General features: G+C 40.4%; 1 protein-coding gene across 8 annotated transcripts in view; it reads right to left on the bottom strand.

The window, feature by feature from the left end:
* Positions 1-26922, bottom strand: part of DOCK9 (dedicator of cytokinesis 9) — a 256366-nt gene that overhangs the window by 192664 nt on the left and 36780 nt on the right. For 3 of the 8 annotated variants that reach the window (XM_064493001.1, XM_064493003.1, XM_064493004.1), the window contains exon 1: positions 3267-3603. The exons of 4 other annotated variants lie outside the window; for them this stretch is intronic. In XM_064493001.1, the coding sequence (XP_064349071.1) occupies positions 3267-3428 (162 nt within the window). In that variant the 5' untranslated portion in view covers positions 3429-3603. Of the gene's footprint in view, positions 1-3266; positions 3605-26922 lie in introns of those variants that run through there. One more of the 8 variants, XM_064493012.1, reaches the window with a different exon arrangement.

Genomic DNA, 26922 nt, shown 5'->3' with positions numbered 1-26922 from the left:
TAATTATACAAAATAAAAACTAAGTAGTTCCTTAGGAAAAGCACAAAAGTCAGAGCATGGAGAGAAGAAATTTCTTCCAGGGCTCCTCATAAAAGAAACACTGAAAAATTGATATAATTACAATAACTGCTAACAATCAGCACTAACGTACATTCTGCCCTAAGAATTTTAGACATATTCACTCATTTAATAACCCTATGAGGTAAGTACTATTATTATCTGCATTGAATGGATAAGGACACTGAGGAACAGAGAGGTTAAGTAAACTGCCCAAAGTCACACAGCTAGCAAGTTGTGGATTGGGGATTCAAACCCTGAAGGCTGGCTCCAGAGTTGACACTCTTCGCCACCACACTACAGTGCCTCTCACTGTTACGAAAGCAAGTGACCTCAGTGCCCTCAACAGCACCCTCAGGGTAGACATCACTTTCATGATGATGCCCCTCAGTGTGCACAAGAGGGAAACACAAAGCTTAGTTCAGGAGCAGCAATTCTACTGAGGCCAAAACGACGCAGTCCACGCATGGGGTTTCTGACAGATGGGCAGATATCTGGGCTATTTAGAGTGTCTCAAAGAAAAGTGGCCTTGTGAACATTACTTTTCTTCCACAAGGTTTGTTATGCAATGAGTAGCCGGATGGGGGTTATACTCTGAGGAGCAGGTGAGTACAGCTTGGACCTGCTGACAGTGAAGGCAGAGCCACCGGCTGGAGTCACCACCTGAGCTGGAAGAAGGACAGACACCCTCCCAACCAAGGCTGACAAGCCTGACAGGGAAATGCATCTGCCTGATGAGAAGGTCAGCCTACTTTGCATGGAGGAGGCCCAAGGGAGTGCCAATGGGCAGGGCTCCCTTAATGAAGGATTTGGCTGGGTCAGACCAAAAGATGAGAAGGTCCCCAAATGCCTATGTCATGGAATGGGTCTCAACAGAGCTAGTCTGGGCAATAACCAAAGACAGTGTCATCAGCTGTCACTCAGGATCATAGCAAACCCACGCAATGGCCAGCCTTGGACCATGCAACTTCTCAGGGTAGCTCCAGGACAAAAACTCTTGGACAAAAGACTGGTTTTAAGACCATAACCTATCTTTCTTCACAGCTTCTCCATGTTCAAATTCAAGATCATAAAACCATTTCACCAGAATTTACTCATTAACTGAACACTTGCTACAAATCAGGTATTGTTCCAGCTGCTGGGGCAGAGCAGTGAGTAAAACAGACAAAAATCCCTGCCATCACAGATCTTATTCCCGTGTACGCACTATGAGTAACATGTACCATGAATTACTATCACTGTACTTATGCCATTACTCTTGCCTAGCTGTGTATCAGGTGAGATCAATGTTATGAAGAAACCATGGCAGGGACACAGAGAAGGTGTGCTGGGGGTGCTGCAGGATTACACCGGTGGTCAAGGACATCTCGACACGAAGGGGAAATCTGAGCAAAGCCTTGCAGGAGGCCAATGGTGGACCAGGTCAATGTCTGGGTGGAAATCCCAGGAGAAGAGGCCAGAGAGAGTAAGGAATGAGGAGTGTGAGGAAGAAGCAGGGAGCAGTGGGCATGTTGGGGAAGGACCTGGAAGCCACTGTAAGGATTCTGGATCTGACCCTGAGCAGAATAAGGATGATCTGGCTTTTCTTTTCAAAGGACCACTGTCTGCAGCATAGAGAAGAGGCCGTAGGGTCAAGGACAGAGGCAGGGAGACCCATTGGGGGGGGGGCATCTTTCGACCCACAGCACCTTGGCCACATGCACACATGCTCCTGGCATCTCTCTGGGTCTGCTGGTGCAGGAAGGGGTGGTGGCAGAGAGCAACAAACCCAAGGTGCAGGAGCAGCATTTCAGAATCCAGTCCCAGAGTACCAACCAAGCCTCTGGCAGGTATGTATTTCCCAAATGCAATAAAAGAAAAGGAAAAACAAGCAGAGTCTCTCAAAGGCAGGTTAACCAAACACAAGGTGGTGCAGCCTGAGGGGGCAGAAGCAGTGGCATGGGAGAGGCGCTGGCATCATGAGCCCAGCAGTCCTGGGGCTGTCAGGGTAATGGATTACACTAATGGGACAGACACTGAAATGAGCTGGTCCTTCCAATGTCTGATAGCAGATATTCTCAAAAGCATATCCCAAAATATATCACAGTTTAAAATATTTAATAGTTAAAACAGCACCACTTAAATTCCATCCCCACACGTAATGCTCACTGCTTCCAAAATGCATCTGACGCCTGCGTGATGCTCTCCTTTTCTTCCTCCCAGGGATTTTGAGAACCAACATCGCCTAAGCCTCCCCACAAAGTGCATCCTCTCTTGGGGCCCCAGCAAGGTTGGGGTGACCTGCTCTGATCCTGAGGTACACAGGGCACACCAGCACGCCCTCTCAGTCTCGGATGGACTAACAGCCAGGAAAGGTTTCGGGGTTTCCACACGCCCTGCCCTCCCCACACCAAGCGCCTGCTGGCCAGGCTCACACACAGAAACTCCCACGAGTATTATCCCCTGCTCGTTCTGACAAAAACTGTGATAAGAACAGAAAGGAAAATGGCAAGGCATCCTGAGGGAGGACACCAATATGTAGCTTTCCCATGAGTCTGGCATTTGTGAAAAGGGCATGGAGAGGCACACCCATCTGTGACTTGACGCCTCCTTGGGCATCAGAAAAGGAGGAAAAGACGCAGAAGTGTCAACTAAGGCTCCTTTTACTCAAGAGCCTTCACTCAAAAACATTATAAAAAGTTGGATTTAAAATAATAAAACTATAAATATTTTTCTCACACCCATTACAGTTTTCTTTCATGTTCCCTTTAAATTTCTCCGCCTGAATCGAAGGACTGACCACAAGCCATTAGTAAGGAAAATCTAGACAAGTAAAAGGCTAAGAGGTAAAGGGACTGAATAATTCACCATCACAGGTAGAGGGTTCAATATATAACGCCCTAAATACAGGTTTTGCTAGTGTTATTCCTGGGACTATACCAAGAACATGTAAGCTCATAAGGCTAACTTAGAAAACTGTTCTGTAATCAAATATCTTACTCCAGCTGCTCTTTCTGAATGTATTTCAGCTTGATTAACACATGACATTCTCACACATACCAACAGGCACCTCATAATTTAAACTTAAGGCCACTAATTACCCATTTATACACACAGGCTACATATATATAAGCAAATGGAAATAATTAAACACATTTGCTTTACAAGCAAAGACTAGTTTATTCTAACATCATTAAACTACTACTTGTTAATTAAGAGGCAGAATTTACCAGACAGGAGGAGATCAATAGTTCTGAATCTTCTTTTGTCCAACTGTATGCTGTGAATTCAAGGGCATTATTCTCTCCTTGCTGTTTGCACATATAAGCACAGTTTCTTTCAAAAACGGTGCGGATGCCTTTAAACAGGATCACACTAGTAGTGCAACCCATCCCCAAGGTGTGGAGGTTCTGATTTCTAGCGATCTCTACTCCATTTCCACATCATCTTCCTTGGCTCCTCAGAGCCGGCTCCCACTGTACCATCTTCATGACAGGCAGTCGCCGACACCAGAACAGAAGGGAAGCTCCGAGCTGCTCTACTAGAATCTGCTCCTGCCCAACAGCCTGACAGAAAAAAAAAAAAAAAAAAAAAAAAAATCCAGGCTCCGAGTGTCAAACAGGAGGGGTGGTGCAAAAACAAGTGACACACCTCAAATGCACCAAAACCTTTAAAGTATCGTCTTTCCAACAGATCACTCCATGGTTAATACCAAAGAACAAATAAGCAGAAGATTTACATATGGTGACTGCAAAACTGCCGGCTCCTGCGATTGCTCCGGATTGTTCTGAATCTCAGAACCTGCCCAAAATGAAAAAGACGGTGCCAGACAGCCACCCTGCTGCAGATGCTGCTAGAAGGCACAAAGAATGTTCATCTGCTGCAAGAAATCGCTCTCCCAGAATGCTTAGCCTAGCATCTATATTAGCAAACATCTCTTTCCTTGACCTAAATATGCTGTTTGTTTAATCCTGCATCAGTGAGGAACAGAGAAGCAAAAGGAAAAAAAAAAGTCCAAAAACGAGAGGAATCACTAAGATGACTGCTGCTATGGAAACATGTGTAAGCCCACTTCAAACAACCTTTTGCGTGTGTGGGTAACAGCTTGCTGACAGCAAACCACAAGGGAACATGAAATTGCTGTGTCAATCTTGACAATCTTCTGCCCACTTCCACTCTTTGCTAGAGAGGGGGCTGGTAAGTTTGCATTGCTCAAAAGAATTCCCTCATGTCTGATACCCAAAGATGCAAATGAGAACATGGATAAAGGGTTACCTGGCACCTTCTGAAGCAGCGCTCTGGTATGCAATGGTAAATGCACACTTAAGTCCCACAGACAGCAAGGTTATTATTTTTGGTGCATAAGTAATCCAGGTCCTTCCACTGCAGACTGAACTCAGTAACACTACACTACCTTGTGTGTATCTTTAGGGAAGGCTGATAGGAAAGCTTGTCATTGATATAATACCAAATTGATTCATCCCATTTTCCTTTTAGAATATGAAAAGCGAATTATGTAAAAAGACCATGATGAATATGCAGGGAAACCCCTCCCTCCTACAACATGCATCTAGAAAAAGGTTACTGCTCTTTTAAAACCTGTCCTGATCTTCTTCCTTATTTCACAAGGCAATAAATGGTTTTCACTTTCTATCTATAGATTTCAAAGTTAGAGTGAATTATAAGTACCGTTTGCTAACCAATTGCGCCACTGGAGCTCTAGAGTGAATTATAATGATTGAACCTGCAGGTTGGTAACAGAAACCTGTGTAATGTAGTGAGAACAGACCTTCAGAGAATACCATGCAGTCCCAACATTTCTGTCCTCTATAGCTAGTATACCTATTAAGCCCAAGAGATAAGCAAAAATCTAGGCTTCATCTGTCTCCTGACTTTTAATGCAAAGTGTATCAAAAAGCTACAGAGATCAAAGGAGTAGAGATACTGGCCACATGCCAGTAACAAAACAAACAAACAAAATAAACAGAGTAATCATATGTGGTCTAGAGCCATGGGCTTCAGAAGGGTAATTCTGTTAAAGCAGAGCTACAGTGTTCAAGATTACACACAAGTCCTGACATCAGCAGATACAAGTCTTCATGCCTCATCACAGCACTGGCAGATACACACCATAGAAATTTATCTACACAGAAACTGAATACTGTTGACTATAAAGCACTAAACACCTGGGTTAAAAATTATCCTGAGATTTCAAAAAAAAATTCACCAACTAACCTAACTTCTGTACTGTGAGGAAAACAATTTAAAAAGTAATAGTTGAATATAAATAAAGATGGTACCTAGAAATTTAATCTCAATTTGTTATTATTACTTATTTTAGACATCCTGGGTACAGAAGCCAATGAATACTATTTGAGATACAAAAGATAATGTTTGAACTTTACAAAGGATCACAAACGGTAACCAAGCAAATCTGAAGCTGCTAATGTAGTCTATCTGATCCACTTAAAAAAAATAAAACCCGAAGTTACTATTTAAAACAATGAGAGAGAATGAAACAAAAATCATTCTGAGGAAAAGAAACGTTTCCTAGAGATACATTAATGAACATTTAAGCAACTTGTATCAATTTTAAGTATTAATAATTTTCCAACCAACAAAATTAGTGGACAAGAAAAACAGAAGATATTTAGAGCAAAGGATTCAATAAGGTCAAAAAGTAAGTTTCATGCTAACAGAGGTATGACAAAATGAATCATTCAAAATGTGTATTTGGTGTCACTGATTGTTCTGCATCAGAATGATAATTACCATAAACTCCATCAGAGAACATGAATAGATGGATGGTATCTATTGACAACCAGTTCAGCCACCCACAGTGTACATATTTCAATTTGGAGATCACATTCATGCTAATATCTTTTTAAAAATGCCACCTCTGCTTTACATAGTTCCCAAGACTGGATTTCTGCCCTTGACTCCCATTGAGATCCAAGTCCATGTCTTCCTCTCCTGATAATACCTGACTCTGCTATGATCACCTCATCCTCAGATGTTCTGTCAGTCATCTTTCAGTATGACAAACTAGGATGGTGTGACTACACAATGGAATACTACTCAGCCATAAAAGGAATAAAGAACCAATGCATGCTACAATGTGAATGAGGCTGAAAAATGCCACACTGAGTAAAAGAAGGCAGTAACAAAAGACCTCATATTAGCTGATTCTATTTAAACAGCATGTCCAGAATAGGCAAATCCACTGAGATAAGAGAGTAGATTAGTGATTACCAGAGAATGGGGGGTGGGGGGTGACTGCTAATGAGTATGGAACTTATTTTAGGAGTAATGAAAATGTTCAGAAATTAGACAGTGTTTCTAGCATATAGGCTACCTATACACAATATACAGTCTGTGAATATACTAAAAACCACTGGATTGAATACATTTCTTTTTTCTATTGAAGTATAGTTGATATACAATATAATTTAAGTTACAGATGCACAACACAGTGATTCACAATTTTTAAAGGTTATATTCCATTAATAGCTACTACAAAATACTGACTATATTCCCTGTGTTGTATAAAGAACACTTTTAAAAGGTGCATTTTGTGGTATGTGAATACAATAAAGGGCCTGGCTTCATTTTTGATGTTTTACTGCTAACAGCTTTTCAGTCTCACTCACCTCTACTTCTTCCTCTTCTGGGCACATGGTAGGGAGGGCAAGGGGCTCCCTCCGTCAGTGTCAACAAGAAATTCAAACCACTCTTGGGGAACCCTCACTCCAGTCCCATCCCCATGACCACAGCAGCATTATTCACAATAGCCAAGAGGTAGAACCAACCTAAGTGTCCATCAAAAGATGAACAAAATGTGTTACCTATATACAATGGAATATATTATTCAACCTTAAAGGAAGGAAATCCTGATTCATGCCACAACACAGATGAACCTTGAGGACATTATGCTAAATGAAATAAGCCAGTTACAAAAAAACAAATACTATACGAGGTAACTGGAATAGACAAATTCATAGAAACAGAAAGTAGAACGATGGTTTCCAGGGGCTGAGGGGAAGAGGAAATGAGGAGTTATTTAATGGATAGAGTTTGTCTAAAATGATGAAAGAGTTCTGAAGATGGATGGTTACACAACAATGTGAATGTACTTAATGCACCAAACAATACTTAAAAAGTCAAAATGGTAAATTTTATGTTATGTACATGGCATGTTATGTATACATCAAAAACAAAAACAAAAACGTATCCACTAGGCATTGCTTTCCTAGGACTTCTAAGAACAACTGCTGTGAAATAACAGAAAACCAGGAGAAAAACAGAAAACCAGTCTTTTCTCCCCTTCTACCCCCTGCCCCCCGACAAAGGGCAGACAAGTCCAAGAAATAGGCTTCACACGTTTATTTTCCTCCTAACTATTTCTAATATTTTATATTAGATTAGATCATATTCTATAGTGCATATAACTAGTAACTACAGTATTTCTTCATTCCTCTTGGTAATGAACTTCTTAGAAAAACTTTTCAAACTATATACTGTCATAGAAAAAAAGACAGCTGAGAGTCAAATTCCCGATTCATAGGTGATTTCCACTGCTTTTTTTCGAGCTACAAAATGAACGAACCAACAGTGTTTACAGAGGTTCTGATTTATCCCTCAGCTCAGGAAGCTTCAGGCAATGTCAGAACTTCAATTTTTGTTCTGGGAGGTCATGAAGCAAAACCATGGTTTCTGAGGGAGCTCAGTTCTTTGAAGAGAAACCAATAAATCCATAAACACTGATCCTATGTCAAATATGAGAAGCTGCCAAAGAGCTTGCCTATTTGCAAAGCTTTACGTCCTGAATGAACACACAGGTAGGGGAGGGGCTCAGCAGAGGGAGACTGATGGCCCAGAAGATCACAATGAACACAGCAAGCACCGACATCCAACTGTAAACTAGACACTAAGTGAGAAACAAGGAGGCAGAGCCAACACGCAGTGGCAGAATGAGACCAGAGCTCACAGTGACCGCCCCTTGGTCTCCCCCAGACTCTCCCAAAGGAAAAGATCACTGAGTGGCAAGGTATACTGAGTTTAAACAATAGAAAAGGAACACAGCATGAATCGTTTATACATGTAAGCATGAAAAAGTCCACGTGCTTCAAATATGGAGTTACGGTTACTAGAAAGCTGTTCTTACACATGACGAGAGAGACAGAATTCATACTCTGCACACCTCAGGCACTTGTACCTCACACTTTAGCAGCTGAATACTTTAAAATTTTTACTATCATTGTGTCAGTACAGAAATACTGTCTCAACAAATAAAAAGAGATCAGATTCGATCTTACTAGAGGCCAAGGGTGAAGGGAGGAGAAACTGGATGAAGGTGGTCAAAAGGTACAAACTTAAATAAAGAAAAAAATTTAAATTTAAAAAAACTATTGCAATGTAGTCAGATTTTCAATTAGCTTAATCAAAGGTAAATAATAAGAAATAAACATACCACAGAGGTTACTTCTCCACTTCTCCAGGAGGGAAAATGCAATTTTTCAAAAATACTCCTATGGTTTTGAAAAAGCAGAGTGAAGACACAAAATAACATATGTACTCCTTTATCTAGGCCAGAGGGTTAGAAGGAACTAGATATATCATATGCCGCCACTTACGAAGGCTCATAAAACTCCCTTCTCTGCCTGACTCCTTTACAGTTTTAATTTCTTTTTACAAAGACACAAAATTTAGAGCCTTCATGATATTGTCATCTATACATAGCCTATGGGTGGGTTATGGCTTAACTATAACTGTTTTAAAAGAATATCACTTCAACCAAGTATTCTCTGATGTGTAAGTGGATTTCACTACAACAGCGAAGTGGGAAACTTCTGGAAAACCAGACTCTACCAAACAATTGGGCAGATTACAGATATTGCTATCCCTCCACACCAAATAAAGACAGACAAAACCCAAAGAAGATATACAAATGGCCAATAAGCAAATGAAAAGTCACTGGAGAAATGCAAATCAAAATCATGAGACAGTACTCATACCCACAAAGATGGCTAAAATCAAAAAGACAGGTAATAACAAGTATTGGTGACAATGTGGAAAAACTGGATCACTCATACACTCTTGGTGGGAATGTAAAATAGGGCAGCTGCTTTGGAAAAGTCAAGCAGTTCTTCAAATGGTTAAATACAGAGTTACTATATGATCCAGCAATTTCACTCCTAGCTATATACCCAAGACAGCTGGAAACATACATCCACACAAAAATTTGTGTATCATAACAGTTGAAAAATGGAAACTACCCAAATGTCCATCAACTGGCAAATGGATAAACAAAATGTGGTCTATCCATACAATAGAATATTATTCAGCAATAAAAAGAAATGAGGTAGTGGTATGCGCTTTAACATGGATGAACCTTGAAAACATTATGATAAATGAAAGCCAGTGACAAAGGACAACCTACTGTATGATTTTGTTGGCATACAGTGTCCAGAATAGGCAAATTTAAGAGACAGTAGATTAGTGGATGCCTATGGCTAGGGGGCTAGGTAGGGTGGAATTAAGGGGCAACAGTTAAGAGGTACAGGATTTCTTTAGGAGGTAATAAAAATGTTCTAAAATTGACTATAGTGATGATACACAATTTTGTGAATACACTGAAAACCACTGGATTGTTACATTTTAAAAGGGTAAATTGTATAATATACGAATATTGTCTTGATTCAGCTGTTTAAAAACAGGACATATCAGGGACAGGAAGACACAGGCAGAACACTCTTCAATATAAATCACAGCAATTTTTTTTTATCTGTCTCCTAAAACAAAGGAAATAAAAGAAGAAATAAACAAATGAGACCTAATTAAACTTAAAAGCTTTTGAACAGCAAAGGAAACTGTCAAAATGAAAAGACAACCTACTGAAGGCGAGAAAATAGCTGCAAATGAGATGACCAATAGGGGGTTAATATTCAACATATATAAACAACTCATGCAACTCAACATCAAAAAACCAAACAATCCAATTAAAAAATGGGCAGAAGATCCAAATAAACATTTCTCCAAAAAGGACATGCAGGTGGCCACCAGACACGTGAAAAGATGCTCAGCATTGCTAATCATCAAGGAAATACAAATCAAAACCACAAAGAGATATCACCTCACACCTGTCAGAATGGCTGTCATCACACACACACACACACACACACACACACAACAAATGTTAGTTAGCTAGGATGTGGAGAAAAGGGAACCTTAGGTACACTGTTGGTGGGAATATAAATTGGTGCAGCCACTGTGGAAAACAGTATGGAGGTTTCTCAAAAAACTAAAAATAGAATTACCATATGACCCAGCAATTCCACTCCTGGCTATATACCCAAAAAAACACAAAAACACTAATTCAAAAAGATACATGCACCCCAATGTTCATAGTAGTATTATTTATAACTGTCAAGATAGGTAAGTAATGTAAGTGTCTATAAACAGATGAATGGATAAAGAAGATGTGGTGTGTACACACACACACACACACACACACACACACAGGAATATTACTCAGCCATAAAAAAAAGAATGAAAATTTTCCATTTGCAGTAACACAGATGGATGGACTTGAAATCACTATGCTAAGTGAAATAAGTCAGAGAAAGACAAATATACAATATCATACATATGAAATCTAAAAAATACAACAAACAAGTGAATGAGACAAAAAGAAGTAGACTCATAGACATAGAGAACTAATGGTTACCAGTAGGGAAGAGGAAGTGGTGAGGGCCAATACAGGGGTAGGGGATTAAGAGGTACAAACTATTAAATATAAAAAAAAGCTACAAGGATTGTACCACAAGGGGAATTTAGCAAATATTTCATAATAACCATAAATGGAATATAACCTTTAAAAATTGTGAATCACTGTGTTGTAAACTTGTAACTAGTGAAAAACAAAATTTTAAGTTGATTTTCTCCTGAAGACACTCTATCCTCAGCACAGTTATCTCTTCAAAGCCTATCAGGACCTCCAACACAGCGAATTCCCAAAAGCATTCCTGGCGCTGTTTGTGTGAAAGACAGTACAAAGAAAATGGTAAGACAATTTCTTCAACAACAGCCAGTTAAAGCCATTCGCTTTAAATTTACAGGGCACTTAAGGGAAACCTTTTGTCAAGTCACTAACTTTGGCTCATTCATTCTGTTAGGCAAGGTCTGAGCCTGAGGGCTGGGCCATCTAACTCAATTCATTCTAAGAAATTTATTTTGCAGATCTTTTTCCACAAAATTTTCATCTCTGCTTTAACCACAAGGCTCTCAAGATCCAAGAAAAAAAATACCATTTGGAGAAAAAGTCAGAGGAGGGGTGGAAAGAGAGAGATTATGAACAGAGGATCTGAAATTTCATTCAAATCACAGAATTAACTCTATTTAGATCACTCCAGTCACCTAAACAATTTAGGATTAATAGAAATTTTATGGTAAAATTTAAAGAATTTTTATGGTAAAATTAAAAAAAAATTACATAAATAACTCTGGGCACATCTTTAACAGACTGTGTTACATGGACCTGATTCCCGCTATACAACAGAGCGTGAGCACAGAATACAGTCACATGGTCTCATCTAATCTTCTAAAGAACTCTAAAAGTTAAGTTTTATAGGTGATCTCACTCACGACTGCCATCCTTTGATTTTGTCACAAGTAAATAAGATTTCCACAGAAACCCATCCTGGTGCGCAGGACCACTGCAGGACTGCAATCAACACTGACATCATGTGGAGAGGGACTGATAAACCACAGGGGTTGGAGAGGAGAAACCCACAAGTTCAAATGTCTCCTTACACTGGTAGCTTTCAAAGTATTGTCACCATGAATTATATTAAGGAATGAACTTTAAATTATGATATGGTTAAGTATGTATAAGAATATTTCCCCCAAAATATGTACCCCTTACAACATGTGTTACACTCTATTATTTTCTATCCCAGCCTCTCTAGTTATTCTAGTTCATTGGAAGGAAAGGAAGAAGGGAAGAAGGGAGGGAACTGGTCACAGCCCTCTAAACTGTCCTCAGGCCCACCATGGCTCATGGCCCGCAGTCTGAAAACACCACATGGACCACTGATGAAGTAGTGTCTGTCAGCACTTGGAATTCACCAGTCTTACCACGTATCCCATTACCTGCAAGCAGGTGGCCCAAGAGCAGAATGGAAGGACCTACTGAAAGCAACAGCTGGAAGACAACATTCTGAAAGGATGGCCTTCTGTCTCACAAGATGTAGTATGTGCTCTGAATCAGCTGTCTCTCCCCAGGTCAGAAGACACTGGTCCAGGAATCAAGGTATAGAGGCAGGAGTGGCCATTCTCACTATTACTCTAAAAATACACTCCATCCCTGCTGGAATGGAGGTCCTGGTTTTAAAGGGAAGAATGCTTCCACTTAAAGGAGGCGACAGTGCACAATGAATCAAAAGGTGAAACGGCCACCTAGCCAACCGGGGGCTCCTCGAGCACTGACCCAGAAGGTATATGAAGAAGATACTCTACCAGCTGGGGTTAGAAGATACTGGGCTGCTGCCTTCCAAAGGTCAGCAAGGACTATGGTTGGAAGCCAGGGTGGACTCTTCAAGGCACCTCTTAGTATTTCTATCTCCAACAGTACAAGTTCATGAAAAACTACAGTAATCCAAAGAAAGGCAGGACTACTGAGAATTTAGATGTTCAGGTAAAGAAGTCTAATCAGTTGAGATCCTGGTTGGGGGCAAAGGATATATGGAATAGATAAGAAGAGAATAAAGATGTAATTATCAACTACTGCCAAAAGGTCAGTGAGAGACATGAACACTGCAGCACCTATGCACACTTCCTTCCTGCTTGGGGTGTGTGTGTGTGTGTGTGTGTGTGTGTGTGTGTGTGTGTGTGTGTGTGTGTGTGTGTGTGTGTGTGTGTACACTAAGTTCCTTTCTTCTCCCCCTTCCTCTTGTATTATTTTATACAAGCACTGTTGTGGAAATTTAACTCTACAATTTAGACTCTGGGTAGCACATATTCACACGAGACTACAACTGAAGTTAAGGATTAATTAGCAAAGCCCAGATATGGATAATATTACTCCCTTTCAAAGATGCATACAATGAGACTTTGTGACTCCTTGTTTGAGGAGCCAGTGAGAACATCATTTCATTTGCGTGAAGGATGTCTATGTTGTGTTAGGCAGAAACATGTATAGTAGTTCAAATATGTGTAGAAGGTGGGTCTGCATGCTGAGCAGTCAAAAGGGTAGGCTGTGCATGTTATTCAGCTACTGTCTCCCTGCTCCACACTCAGTTCTGGGATGCCAGTGCTGGTCCTCTGAAAGCCAGTTTTACTAGTTGGTTCCATGTTAGGCTTGCCACCAGAGGGTACCAGAGGGAGACTACAAAGTTGGGGAAGAGAAGGAGCTTGCTCCTTGGTGCCAGCTTCCTGCTGGCTTTGGTCCCTAGTGTCACCCAGCAACACTGCTTCACTCTGGCAGCAGCAGTTCCTTCCTGTTCATCAGCTGAATCAGGTTTGCCATTTTTCCAGCGTGCACAGAACCATCCTCATTACAGTCCCCCTCAGAGACACCATCACCAACCACCCAGCACTCACTCCTCAGAGGTCTGGGTTTCAGCTCTGGGGAGCCCCTCCTTTAAGATTTAAGCCCCTCCTTCTAAGATTTAACAACACAATCTCAACCCACGGTCCCCTGCTTCCTGGGGCCAATACCTCTATGATATGTAAATGTTCTCTTTTGACCTTTTCAGTTCCCTACTTAACAATTTTACACCTAACAACAACTCTTTATATTTCATTCTCTCTTTTGAAATAATGAGTGGTTTTCATTTCCTGGCTGGACCCTGACTGTTATGCTATATAGTCGCGCCTCAGTAGCTGCAAGGGATTGGTTCCAAGACCTCTGCGGATACTAAAATCTGAAGATACTTAAGTCCCTTGTATAAAACGTCATAGGACAGTCAGCCACAGGTACAGAGGGCTGAGTGCACTAGGTTTTATGCAGTTTAAAAAAAATAAATAAAAACAACTAGGATCATCAAAGAATGAGAATGGCCAGTAAGCACATAAACAGGTACCCAACACCATTAAGGAAATGCAAATTAAAACTAAATTGACATCCACTACACACCTATTAGGATGGCTAAAATTTAAAAAGACTGGCCACACTAAGTGTTGGCAAGGATGTGAAGTAGCTGGAAAACCTCACAGGTTGCTGGTAGAGCCATTCTGGGAAACAGTTCTCATGTTGCCTAAAATGTTAAAGAGTGATCACCCAACCCAGCAATTCCACTGCTAGGTATCTACCCAAGAAAAATCAACCACACATTCACACACAAACTTATATACAAATGTTCATAGTAACATTATTCATGATAACCAAAAAGTGGTAACAACCCAAATGTCCATCAACTGGTCAGTGTGTTTTACCCAGAAAACAGAATGGAATACTATTTGGCAATAAGAAGGCATGAAGTACTGACACACAGCATGGATGACCCTCAAAAATACTAAGCTAAGTAAAAGGAGCCAGAAGCAAGGCTCCATGTTGAATGATTCCATTTATATGAAATGTTCAGAAAAGGCAAACCTATAGAGTCGAAAGTAGACTAGTGGTTGCCTGGAGCTGGGACTGGGAACTGAGAGTGACTGCAAATGGACATGAGATTTCTTTTGGGGGTGTCCAAAGTCTTCTAAAATTACATCATGTTGATGACTGTACAAGTCTGCAAATTTACTAAAACTCGTTGAATTGTATCTTTAAAATTTAGAGTGAATTCTATGGGATGTAAATTATACCTCAATGAAACTGTGAAACAGAAGACTAGGAAAAACTTTTGAAGAAAATATAGTGACATAGGCAAATGAAATAAAGCATAAGAAACCACAATGCACTGATAAGTAAAATAAAATGTTTGTGTCTAGACATAAACTGCATGTGATAAACACAGCATACCTGAGAATAAAACCATTTCAGTAAACCATTTGAAATCTTTCTTTCAAAAAGAATAGGTTTGGTGTGCAGCATGAAAGAAATGCCCAGCCTAAGTGATAGATGGTTTGACTGCTTCAGAACTGAACAAACCAGATAGTACCAGCATTCAGATCTAGCCAACATCATTAAATGTCATTAAATAGGAAGATACTGTTTCAAAGCTGAGAAAATTCTTGTGAAAGGACAGGCTTTTTTTTTTTTTTTTAAGGAATGCCTCTTAACAGTGACACTGATATTGCCAAGGAAGACAGACTGATGATGCCTCATTACGAAACAGCAAAGACTGACCGTAGGCATACAGTACAATTAAATACATTATACACATCAATTGTTCTTGACTTTGAAAATAATTCTGAACTTGAACTCAGACATCATTACAATGTAAAAATAAGGGATCTCTAAAGGCAGAAACATTCCCTCCACTAGACTAATCATTCAGACAGACAAATACCTTTTCTCAAAATGAATGGCTCAGATTTTAAACTCTTTTGTTGATTCCTGGATAATGGCTATGCTTACTATACAGAAAAAAACTATTCTTTAGCCCAAAGTTCAGAGTATTCACATTTTAAGAAGACTCTTCCTCAAAAGTCCATGCAAAATATCTCAAAAAGGAATATAACAACACAGATTTTATAATAAATATCTTATTTTACATAATTAATATTTTTAAAAGCAAGTATTTATTATTACAACTTTAAAAAATAATCCTTGGTGCTTTTACACTATAAAATTATTTTCTGCAATAGAATTCCCAATTTGTCATACTGTGCTTAAGAGAAATATATGGTCAATTTAATGTTATTTAATGTCACCTAGGAACCAATTAGGCCACGAGACATGGGTTGCCTGTATTACTCTCCCATTACAGATAACAAGACCAAAGCTCAGAGAAGCAACTTATTTGACTTAAGTCACACAGCTGGTATGTGGAATATGAACTGGGCTCCCTGGCTCCTAAGTCCCTGCTCTTTCTAGCTTGTCACAAATCTCATTAACAATAATGATGACTACACAGAGGAATTTAAAAGTATAAAGTATCTATACAAGTGAGATTCTGAAAGAAAACACGAACTTCCAGTACTTATGTGAGTTTCTTAAAATAGATCTGGTCCTCTATTTGGGAAATGTAAGGCTGGGTCTAGATCCTTTTCATCACCAGAAAGGAGAGGTTCACACTCTAGAGCCGAGAGGATCAAAGATGATGAGTAAGCAGCCAGGGGTGTTTTTTTATTATCCCAGGCCTCCACCAAAACTTCTAAAATAGCAAAGTTGGTTCGTGCAAAGTCAACGTAGTCTCCGTTCAAAAGGTCTGCTTCATGTTCCACTCAGAACATAAATCCCTCATAGCCATGGAAGGAAAGGAATTCTTCCTACTGTTTCTGATGAGAACCACAGGGAAAATTCAAGGGCTGAAGTCACACTCCCCTGCTCAGGACACACCTCTGATGGGAGGGAGAGATTAGAGTCCTTCAACTTCCACAAATGAAGAATCAAGACCACTTCTGGGAAGACATGCTTCTTAATTTCATAATGACCAATAGCTTGATTACATCTATTATGTGACCAAAGAAATATCTTGATGATTCAGTATTTCCTGGGAAAAACTAATGATGCATTTCCTTCTTTTAACCCATCAGAGTCACCAATGTAGGTCACTAGCTGGAGGTCATCAGTAAATCAAAGGACATCCTTACACTAAGTGGCCTCAGTCCAAGGAAGTTTCTGTTTTTAATTCTCAACCAATGGACTGGAATATGGCCATATATATTTAATCCATTATCTCAGTGCCAAAAAAGATATAATGGAGATTATATACTAATGTTAAACTGATTCCAAAATCCATTCAAATGTATGAACTCCTAAAATCCTTCTCTTTGGTAAAGAAAAGACTGAGGCCAGGTCTTTTTCATCAACTGAAAAGGTGAGATACTAGAAATTTATTAATTTATATACTAGAAATTGGTGTTTTATTGCTTTTCCACTGAGGATACCAAACCCATATACTTTTAAAGGAATTCCGAAGAGTCTGCTTCAGTGTATCATAAACTTTGTACTTGGCAACCAACAAGAACATCAACCTATGTGAAAGTCTTTATTCAGCAGATATCTACTTAATTTAAAATTAACAGGAATTATGAGTGGTGAAATTACACATTCTCATAGAAAGTTCAAAGCTGCCTAAAAATGAAAGTTTTCATTTTACTTTATTACACATTATTAGCAGATTCAAGTGTAGTCTAAGATATCATTGGCTTTTAGCAACAAATGTGTCAATAGCTGTTAAATAGTTCCTTGCTATAAAAGCTAAACATTTTAGGATGTATGATGTTTTAGAATACCTGAGCTTGGATAACAGATTTAAATATATATGACCACCTTCCTATTCCTCAGGTGAGAACTAAAGACTGAGAAACATTGATGATAATTTTTATTTCTTCTAGATCACTTACTTCAGTCAGGCTCAGCAGTAAAGAAGAAAAAAACAAGTTTTCCATCTTGGCACTAAAATCTGAATAAGGAAGACAGATGAGATTACAAGATCCAAGCTGCTCTAGAAGGGACATCCAGGACCAATATGCAAAAATTCTCTTAACAAGCAGGAGCAGGAATGCCAGTGAGAGAGGGAGGCATTGCAATGGCATCAAAGGTTCCCTTTCAGTCCTGCAATTTGATGGGTTCTCCACTTGATAAACTTTGGCTATGAGTGCAACTTCAGCAGGCAAAATGGGAGCTAGTGCACCTCTGGTCAAGTGGGAAATCTGAAGGAATTGCGAGGAAGGACCTTATGCGTAAAATGCATCTTACACATCGCCTAGTACAACAATGTCACCAGTGAGGACGCTGAAGCTCAAGATGTTTAAAGAAGACATGATCCAAGCCACAGAGCACTGAGTGTCTGAAATGGAACATCTAGTCCCTCATCCCCAGACTGCCATATTAGAACTTCTACTTTACCATGATGCCTCTCTGTCAGGCCCCTAGAGGACCTCATACATTCCTTGCAGACAGAAGTACTAAATAAGCAAAACTTCACATTTACAGCAGAAAAAAAATATCCCATAGATCAAAATGCCTGGCCAACTTCAGGGGTCTGCATTATGGCTCCAATGTGAAGACCATATCTTTCTTCCAACTTCTAATCATGAAATATATTCAAACCATGTGCTCCATCTAGTGGATTAATGGCAGATCCTCAAGATGAAGGAAATACACATTTTTAGTACTGTTTAGTTCACACACCCCTGAAGCATTCATTAGCTATCCCAAATCTCTACCTAAAATAGCACTGCTAAAAAAGAGATGATAAAGATCATAAGCTTTCAACAGTCAAGGATGAATTCTTTCCAACTAGTTAAAACTGTACTCCAAATGTGCTTCCTCCCCTCTTCCCAGTTTTCCCCAACATAAGTAAAGTAGCCAGTGAGGCAGGTCACCTCACAGGTAATCAAAGTAAAAGCTCTCATGTGGCACACACCCAACAGGTGTAACTCAGATCTGACTTTGAAGGTCACAGAGATTCCATAGCCTCTTGACATTACTGTGGTTACTAATCTTCATCTTAAACCAAAGAGCAGACCTTCCTCTCAAAGAAAAGAACAAGATGTGGTGGGAAAACCCCAGCTCAGCCAACATTCCCGATCCTGCCAAGTTTCTGAATGTTGCAACCTTAAGTCATTTACCTTCTGCCTCATTCCACCTGTGTAAAACATGGACAGCGATATACCGCTAAGGGGGTGCTGTGAAGATGAAGAAGGATGACCAGCAAGGAGCACCTCACATACATTCAGAGGACCAAAGCACTCGATGAACCACAGAGACAGAGACAGACAGACAGGTGGATTTAAGTAGGCGCATTCCTCCAATTTATGGGCCCTTTCTTTTCTTCACCCACAAATTTCTACTTTCAAAAGATAATACATACAAACAGCAAATAGATATGGAGATATATAATAACAAGGGACTGTCCCTTATTCAGCGTGACCAGAACATTGGTGAAACAAGAAGGTGGGTCCTTGTAAACCACATTAATGTGTTTGAATTTTGCCCAAAAATCAGTGAGAAGCCACCAGATTATCTTTCCTTGACCCCAATCTGTCACCTTCCCACCCTGCTCCAAAACTTTGTCAATCCATTTCCTAGAGAATAAAATAGAATACAAGATGGGTTTCTATCTTCTGCATCTGCTTTACAATTTGAATGCCAACTTTCACATACATGTTCACTCAAGGCTTGTGTTTTAAGTGCTGAAGAAAGATCAGATTCAGTAATGTCAATTATGAACCTTTTGTTGTGTCGTAATTCTCAACCTATCAGTTTTGAGTGAGCATATTCACAACAGCAGTAAACATCCTCAACTCCAATTAAACTAGTACCCGTAACGTAATACAAAATATGAATGAATGCTGTCAGAGACTGCTAATTGCCTCGCTCACCCCATTATCTACCCGCCCCTTTCAACACAGTAATAGAAGCATTAGTTGGTTTACGGCCACCCAGCCAAAGACGGTATTTCTCAGTCTCTCTTGCAGTGAGGTGTGGCTATATGACTAGGTTCTGGCTAATGGGATGTGGGCAGAAGTGATGTGTGCAACTTTGAAGTCATGCACTTAAACAAGAAGGAGTGCACCATCCTCATACCACCTCCCCTTCCTGCTAACCAGAATACAGACTAGTGGGCAGAAGCTGGAGGACATCCTACAACTACAAGAAGAAAGATCACGTGGAATATGGCAGAACAAACTAGCAAGAACCTGGGCTCCAAAATGGAAAGTCATCAGTTAAGCCTGGGCTGTCTGCACTCAGACTATTATTGTAAGAAAGAACTTAATTTCCATCCTTTACAAGTCACCGTTTCTTGATCTTTGTTAAAGTTAAATCCTAACGAACACTGAAATAAGTACAAACCTGAAAACAAACATTTTGTCCATTCAGCGATTCATTGGGGACCCACTACCACATGCCAAACATAGTACAGACTCTAGAAATACAACTGAGAATAAGATTCAGTTCTTGCCCTCTAAAGAGCTCACACTGATGGGCTGAAAGACTCTGGACTATGGTACTAAAAAAGAAAATAATGTGAATGTACTTAATGCCATTGAACTAATCACTTAAGCAATGTTCAAACAGTAAATTTTATATTATATGTACATTACCACAAATGCAGAAGAAACAAATTTTAACTCAGTGATTTAATGTTTTCAAATCACACATCTGACAAAGGATTTGTATCCATATAAAAAGAACTTTCAAAACTCAATAATAAGAAAATAAACAATAAAAAATAAACCAAAGGTTTAAATAAAATAGTCACCAAAAAAGATATCTAGACAGTAGTATATGAAAAGATGTGCAAGATCATTAGTTAACAGCAAAATTTATTTTAAAACCCAATGACCTATCTTTATATACTTACTAAAACAGCTGAAATTAAAGACTGGCCACACCAAGTGACGATAAAGATATGGAGCAAAGGAGCTCTAAGACACTCTGATGAGCTGTTTATGGGAATGGAAAATGTTACAACCACCTTGGAAAACAGTCTGGCAGTTTCTGAAAAGGCAAACATTCACCAACCATATGACCCCACCATTCCACAGCTAGATATTTACCCAAGAGAAATTGAAACAGGCATCCATACAAAAACTCATACACAAATATTCATGCCAACTTTATCTGTGATAAACAAAAACTGAAAACAATCCAAATGTCCAAGTGATTGAATGATAAATTATAGTATCCTATATAATCAAATGTACTCATCAATAAAAAGGAATGAATTATATGAATGAATCTCAAAATAATTATGCTGAATGAAAGCTAAACCAAAAGTCTATAATAATGGCATTTTTATTTAAAAAAAAATTATAGTAACAGAAAGCAGATCCGTGATTCCCTAGGGATGAGGAAGGAACAAGAAGGATGGATTACAAAAGGACAGGAGGAGACTTGGGGATGACAGATATGTTCTTTATCTTGATTGTGGTGATGGTTTTACAGATGTACACATAGGTCAAAACTGATCAGATTCTACAATTTAAGTATGTGCAGTTTAATGTACGTCAATTATCCTCAATAAAACTACTTAAGGGGAAAAAGCTTTATGGTAGCATTTTCACACAAAGACTCTCAAATGTACACTCACTTATTTTAGCCTGAACTAATCTAATTAAGACTGTGCTCTAAGATTATCAAAATACCCCAGTATTACTAATTATTAAGTTGAAAAGCTGACATTATGCCACTTTTAACTCAAAACAAAAATGATTTCTGAAAAAAGGGAAGAAGAACATGCATTTCACACTCTCCATCCTTTGAAAAATAAGGAGTTCCGTTTTCCTGTGTAGCATTTTTGACCTTTCCCACGGGAAAGTACCTTTCCACTCAGTCTGTGCATGTATATATTCTTCAAAGGGGAATTAAGAAAGGAAAGGATAACTAATGCCTAGAAATTATCAAGCATTAGTGGATGAATGAAAGTTCTCCTATTCCACTATGAGAACTTCTCAAAACACAATGAAAAACTCACAAATGTAGTTAGTATCTATTGGCTATCTTGGAAGCTATGCACACTTGGTTTATGACAAATATTATTTCACACCATCCTCTGAACAACTGTAAACTTTAACAGTTTAACTTTTAATTCACTTAACTTATATCTACTTACTTTCCCGGAGAATTTCTAAATAAAAACTCATGCTATTGTATTTGATATATCCAGTATGAATTACCAAAACCTTTCAGGAAACATCTTTTATAAATTAATTTTTAATGCATTATTTAAAAAACAACATCTATTTAGGCAATAGACTCAGTAAATAAGATACTTTAGTTTTTGAAGTTAGAGAATCTATTGTTTGGTACACATAATAATTACATTAGTAAATTCTCCAATATATTGGACAGGATCTTAAGTCTTAACACTTAGCTCACAAAATAAACCCTGTAATTTATGGGTGTTAAAATGACCCTAGAATCTAACTGTTAAACGACATTATTGTCAACCATGACTCATAGGAAGGAAAAAGTGGTTTTCATTTCTTAACATGGGAATTTTTTTTTAACTACTAAAATAAAATTTTTTAAAATCCACTCTCAAATGAAACTGTGGGAAACTATTACAAAGAAATCTGGTAGAAAATCATACATGTAACACTTTAATTGAGTATTGATAATAATAATAAAGCATAATGGCTATTCTCTACAAAATTATGTCATCAGCTTATCAGTCTTTCAATAGCATTATGCTTGCTGGAGGAAATACAGTGGAGAAGAAGTAATTCAACCCCTAAGGGTCTCTGTCTAGTAGAGAGGTTTTCTACACAAGAGGTAAAGACCAGCCCATTCTTGGTAACAGACTCCAAGTGTTCCCTCCTCCTGCTTAATCACCGGCACAGCAAACAGCTTGCAAGAGGCTGAGTACCATTATACTTTGATTATAAATTCCTGTCTGGACTATCTTATGGGAGTTGTACTTTTCTGAGAGTACTGAGAGGGTCCTCAAAATCCAGAGGGGCGCCAGAGTCAGACAGCCCTAGTTTGAGGATTTCCAGCTCCATTTCTTACCAGCATGTAACCCTGAACAAGTTACTTAATCTCTCCAGGGCTCAGTTTTCCCATCTGTTACAGGGTGACAATAAGGGTACCTATCTCTAGCATAGTAACTACTCCATAAATACTATCAGTACACAATTCTGTTCCTATCACAATCAGCAGGAGGGACATCTACAAGTACTGCTGAGACCTGAACAGAAATTGGAAAAAAAAAAAAAAACAACTGACACTGACTGAGAAACCAAAGATATCATAGTCAGAAATATATAAATTTCAGGAAAATGTGTACATAGTGATTGTTTAAATAAAGTGTTCCACTTCAAAATTCAATCCAAGTATTGTACCAGATCTGGTGGCTGCGTAAATCATGGATCCACAGAATTCACATATTCATTCACTGAACATTTACAGAGAGCTCCTACTCTGCTCCAGACTCCAGGGAGGACACACAGAGGGGAGACCTGCTCACAGCCTACAGGAGCCGATGAGCACACGGGGGTGGGGAGCCTAGGTGGAGGGAGGGAGGACAGCCACCCTCGTAACAGAATATACTGACCAACCCCTTCCTGCCTCATTGCTCCACCCAGGACCCCCCACAGTGTCACTGTGTAAGTCAGCAGTGTAACAAAAGATGGCTTTAGTCGTCTGAAGCAAACTAGAGTGGAAATTGGTTTGATGACTCACACAAACATCCAGAGTTGGCTTTCCTGTTCCGAGGCATTCTACTGACCCCGAAGGGGAGCCCTGCAGAATCCTTGGTCCCGAAGTGTCTAAGAGCCATCAGACCACACTGTGGGGCTGCTGGGTGTACGGTTTATCAGTCAGCTCAGGCTGCAAAACAAAGTCTCACAGACTGGATGGCTCACACAACAGAAAGGTACTGTCTCACAGCTCTGGAAGCCAAAGTTCAAGATCAAAGTGTCAGAAGAGTTGGTTTCTTCTGAGGTCCCTCTCCTCAGCATGTAGATGGCTGTCTTCCTCCCATGTCTTCACGTGGTTTTCCCTTGTGTGTCTCTGTCCTGATCTCTTCTTATAAAGACACCAGTCATAATAGATTAGGGCCCACTCCTACCATGTTTTAACTTAATTACTTCTTTAAAGACCCTATCTCCAAATACAGTCCCATTATGAGGTACCAGGAGTTAGGACTTTAAAATACGAATGGGGTGGTAGAGGCAGAGGAACACACCTCAGCCCGTAACAGGGAGGACAGAGCATCTGTCATCAGAGTATGTTTAAAAAGAGTACATGGAGGCATGAAGACGTTTAACCAGGACAGCAGGAGAAAACAAGCCACTTTCTCCTACTCTGCTAGAGAGAATTACATACCAGTAAGCAGACACACTTTCCCCCCTGGTTCCTTTATACTCCACTGTACATTTGAAATGTTCTACAGTAAGCTAAGAATGAAATACCTTGATGTATTAAAGCATCATTCCCCAGAGCTGGACACCTGGTGCAGGCCATGGGATGCCCCTGGTATACTTTCTAGTCCTCGGGATACAGATGGAAGGTAGTGGGTTGAATGGTGTCCCCCAGCCCAAAAGATATGTCCATATCCTAAACCCCCAAAATCTGTGAAAAGTAGTGATCTTGAGATGAGATCATCCTGGATTACCCAACTAGACCCTAAGTCCAATGACAAGTGTCCTTATGAGAGACGGAAGAGGAGAAGACATAGACCCAGAAGAGAAGGCCATGTGAAGACAGAGACTGGAGTGATGCAGCCACAAGCCAGGGAACGCCAGGAACCACGGAAGCTGGAGGAGGTGAGGAAGGATGCTCCCCAGGCTTCAGACGGAGGGTGGCCCTGCCAGATTCCAGACTTCAGGACTTCAGAACTAAGAGAATAAACCTCTGTTGTTTAGAGCCACCATGTTTGTGATAATTTGTTAAGGCAGCCCCAGGAAACAAATACAGAGACCAATATGATTAATACAGGAAACTCTGTGGTTGTAACAATTTTCTAGTGGACTTTTATTGGCAGCCTATGGTCAGGCACCTTTATTTCTTTGCAGCCAATGAGTCTAACAAACTGCCAAGGGAGGTTTTATCTCTGTTCTACAACCAGTCACTGAAGCATCAAAAGTTAACCTGCTTGAGACTGTGCAGCAGGATTCGGCGGAGTAGCATTTTATACCCCAGACTCCACTAAATATGGCCTTTTCCCTACATCACCCTGCCTCCCAACTAAAAGGTGTGTAAGTTTCCTGCACTGTCCAGCCTCCTCCTCCTGCACATCATCAGTTACCCTCTCAGTCCTGCTGGGCAGAGTGATGCTTCCCAGACATGCAGATCCTCTGTCAAACCAGGAAGGAACCTGGAAATATTTTTAAATTTTGATTGAATTCTGTTAACACCAGTGAGTTACTACTCCACACACGTTTACATCTTTAGACATTTTACTTTCAACTGTGGACCAGAAAGATGTCTCACTGTTATATAAGTGGGGCAAAGATGGCCTCTGGGCATTGGCCCCTCGGTCATTTATTTCTTTATTGCAGGCTGAGACTGGTTAGCTCAAGAGCCCACCAGCACCAAACTCAAATTCTTCTACATCTGATTTTGAAAAGCAGCACAAACAAGCAGATGTTGAGCCATTTAACCTCCTTCACATTCCCCATGGACTATCACCTGACATGGATAAGAGTCTTACAGTTAGAAGGCCCCAGGCTGCCAGGGCCCTCCAGAGCTCTCTGCTGTTGAGCAGCCTCACCTCAACACAGGAGCCCTCTCCAGCACCCCCTCAGTCCACCCCAGGGATCCCCTGCCCTCCTCCCCTTCTGAATGGTGGTCCCCTGGCTGTAAGTCTCTGGCTGGTCTCATGCAACCTCGTCCAAGTGCCGTCCAGTCAAGCTTGTGTGTTACTACTGCCTCTCATGGTTGTACCTTTTGCCTTGAGCCCCAAGCCCCTCAAACCCCCTACAGTCACCTTAACAGGACTTAGAGGTAAATGAAGGAAACAGGAAAAAAAATCACCCCATCTTTTCCTTGCCTTGGAAATTGAACTTCCCTTAGAGCTGGCCCTCAAGCAGGTGCAGGCACCTGGAGTGTGCAGCCTGAATGGGAACACATCCATTCCTCTGCCCCAGACTTCTGAGGGGCCCCTCAAAGCATCCCGGCCCCTGTCCCAGAAATCCTGGACAGGCTCTCTTCTCCCTGAGTATAGGAGGGTCATCTGTCCTGTTTCTCTACAGTCTTGTATTCTGGGATGTCAGCCCCTCTAGCTTTCCATCATTTACCATGTAGAATTCAGGAGCAGGGGACTCAAGGACCCTTTGGGTATATGGAGGAAAGAGGGAGGCAGCCAGACAGGTCCAGGAGCAGGACTCAAGAACAAGATGAGGCAGACTGAGTGCAGCTGCCAACAACCATCTCCATTCCTTACCCAGCAAAGGTGAGGAAGAGGAGCTTAGGACACCCCAGAGGGAACCAGGGGCCTTAAGCAGGCAGTGGTAATGATGGAGGAGGGCTGACTCCTTTCCCAGAATTATCCATAACCCCCCGACTCAGCTTAGCCCCTCTTTGAAGCACTCCAAGATGGCACACGGCCGACTTCCATGTCTGCTTGCCCCTTCCCCACCAGCCTCTACATGTGCCACATTGTAACTGATGTGACCACCCCTCACATGGCAGGGGTGAGCACTGAGGGCACCACCTGGCACTAGAGGCCTTTAGTAAATGTTTGCTAAATGAATAACCGTGAGCACTTATTTATTGTTTATATCTAATTACCATATAACTCAATTGTGATTCTTATTTATATACCACATTAACTCTGCTATAAAGTTATCTGCTAACAATAGCTCAGGAAGCTCAGTCATGGTTTGCTGGTCGTAAAGCATGTTTAACTGCTTCTGCAACATTGCTGAACTTCACAGGTGGGAAGCCAGGGCCAACCCTGATTGCTCACTGTCCCGAGTTGACTATGCAAACTGATTTAAACATAGACACTGAGGGAAACAACTGGCCAGCCCACCTGCAATTGTTTGTTAGAATCACTGACTCAAGAAATAAGAACCCTGCAGGCAACTCAGTAGCAGCCATTGGGTGCTATTTATATTTGTTCCCTCAGCAGCTAGCAGGTATACAGTAAGACATCAATAAATGCTTAGTGTGAGGTTTCCTGCAGCAGCAGATGCTTCCTATAGTTGAGGTGTTTCAACCTCTGGAGACAACAAACGTCCCCTCACGTGGCTGAGGACCCCAGCCAGACCCACACCACCCACGACGGCCATATGGTGGCAACTGGAAAGGAACAATAGACCACTATTTATGAAAATCAGGATGACTTCCTACTTCTTTATTTTAAAGTAACAGAGTAACTACTC

This window comes from Camelus dromedarius, chromosome 13 (genome assembly GCF_036321535.1).
Source record: "Camelus dromedarius isolate mCamDro1 chromosome 13, mCamDro1.pat, whole genome shotgun sequence".
NCBI classification, from domain to species: Eukaryota; Metazoa; Chordata; class Mammalia; order Artiodactyla; family Camelidae; genus Camelus; species Camelus dromedarius.
The sequence above is the reverse complement of the archived record's forward strand: the minus strand, read 5'-3'. Positions and strand labels throughout refer to the sequence as shown.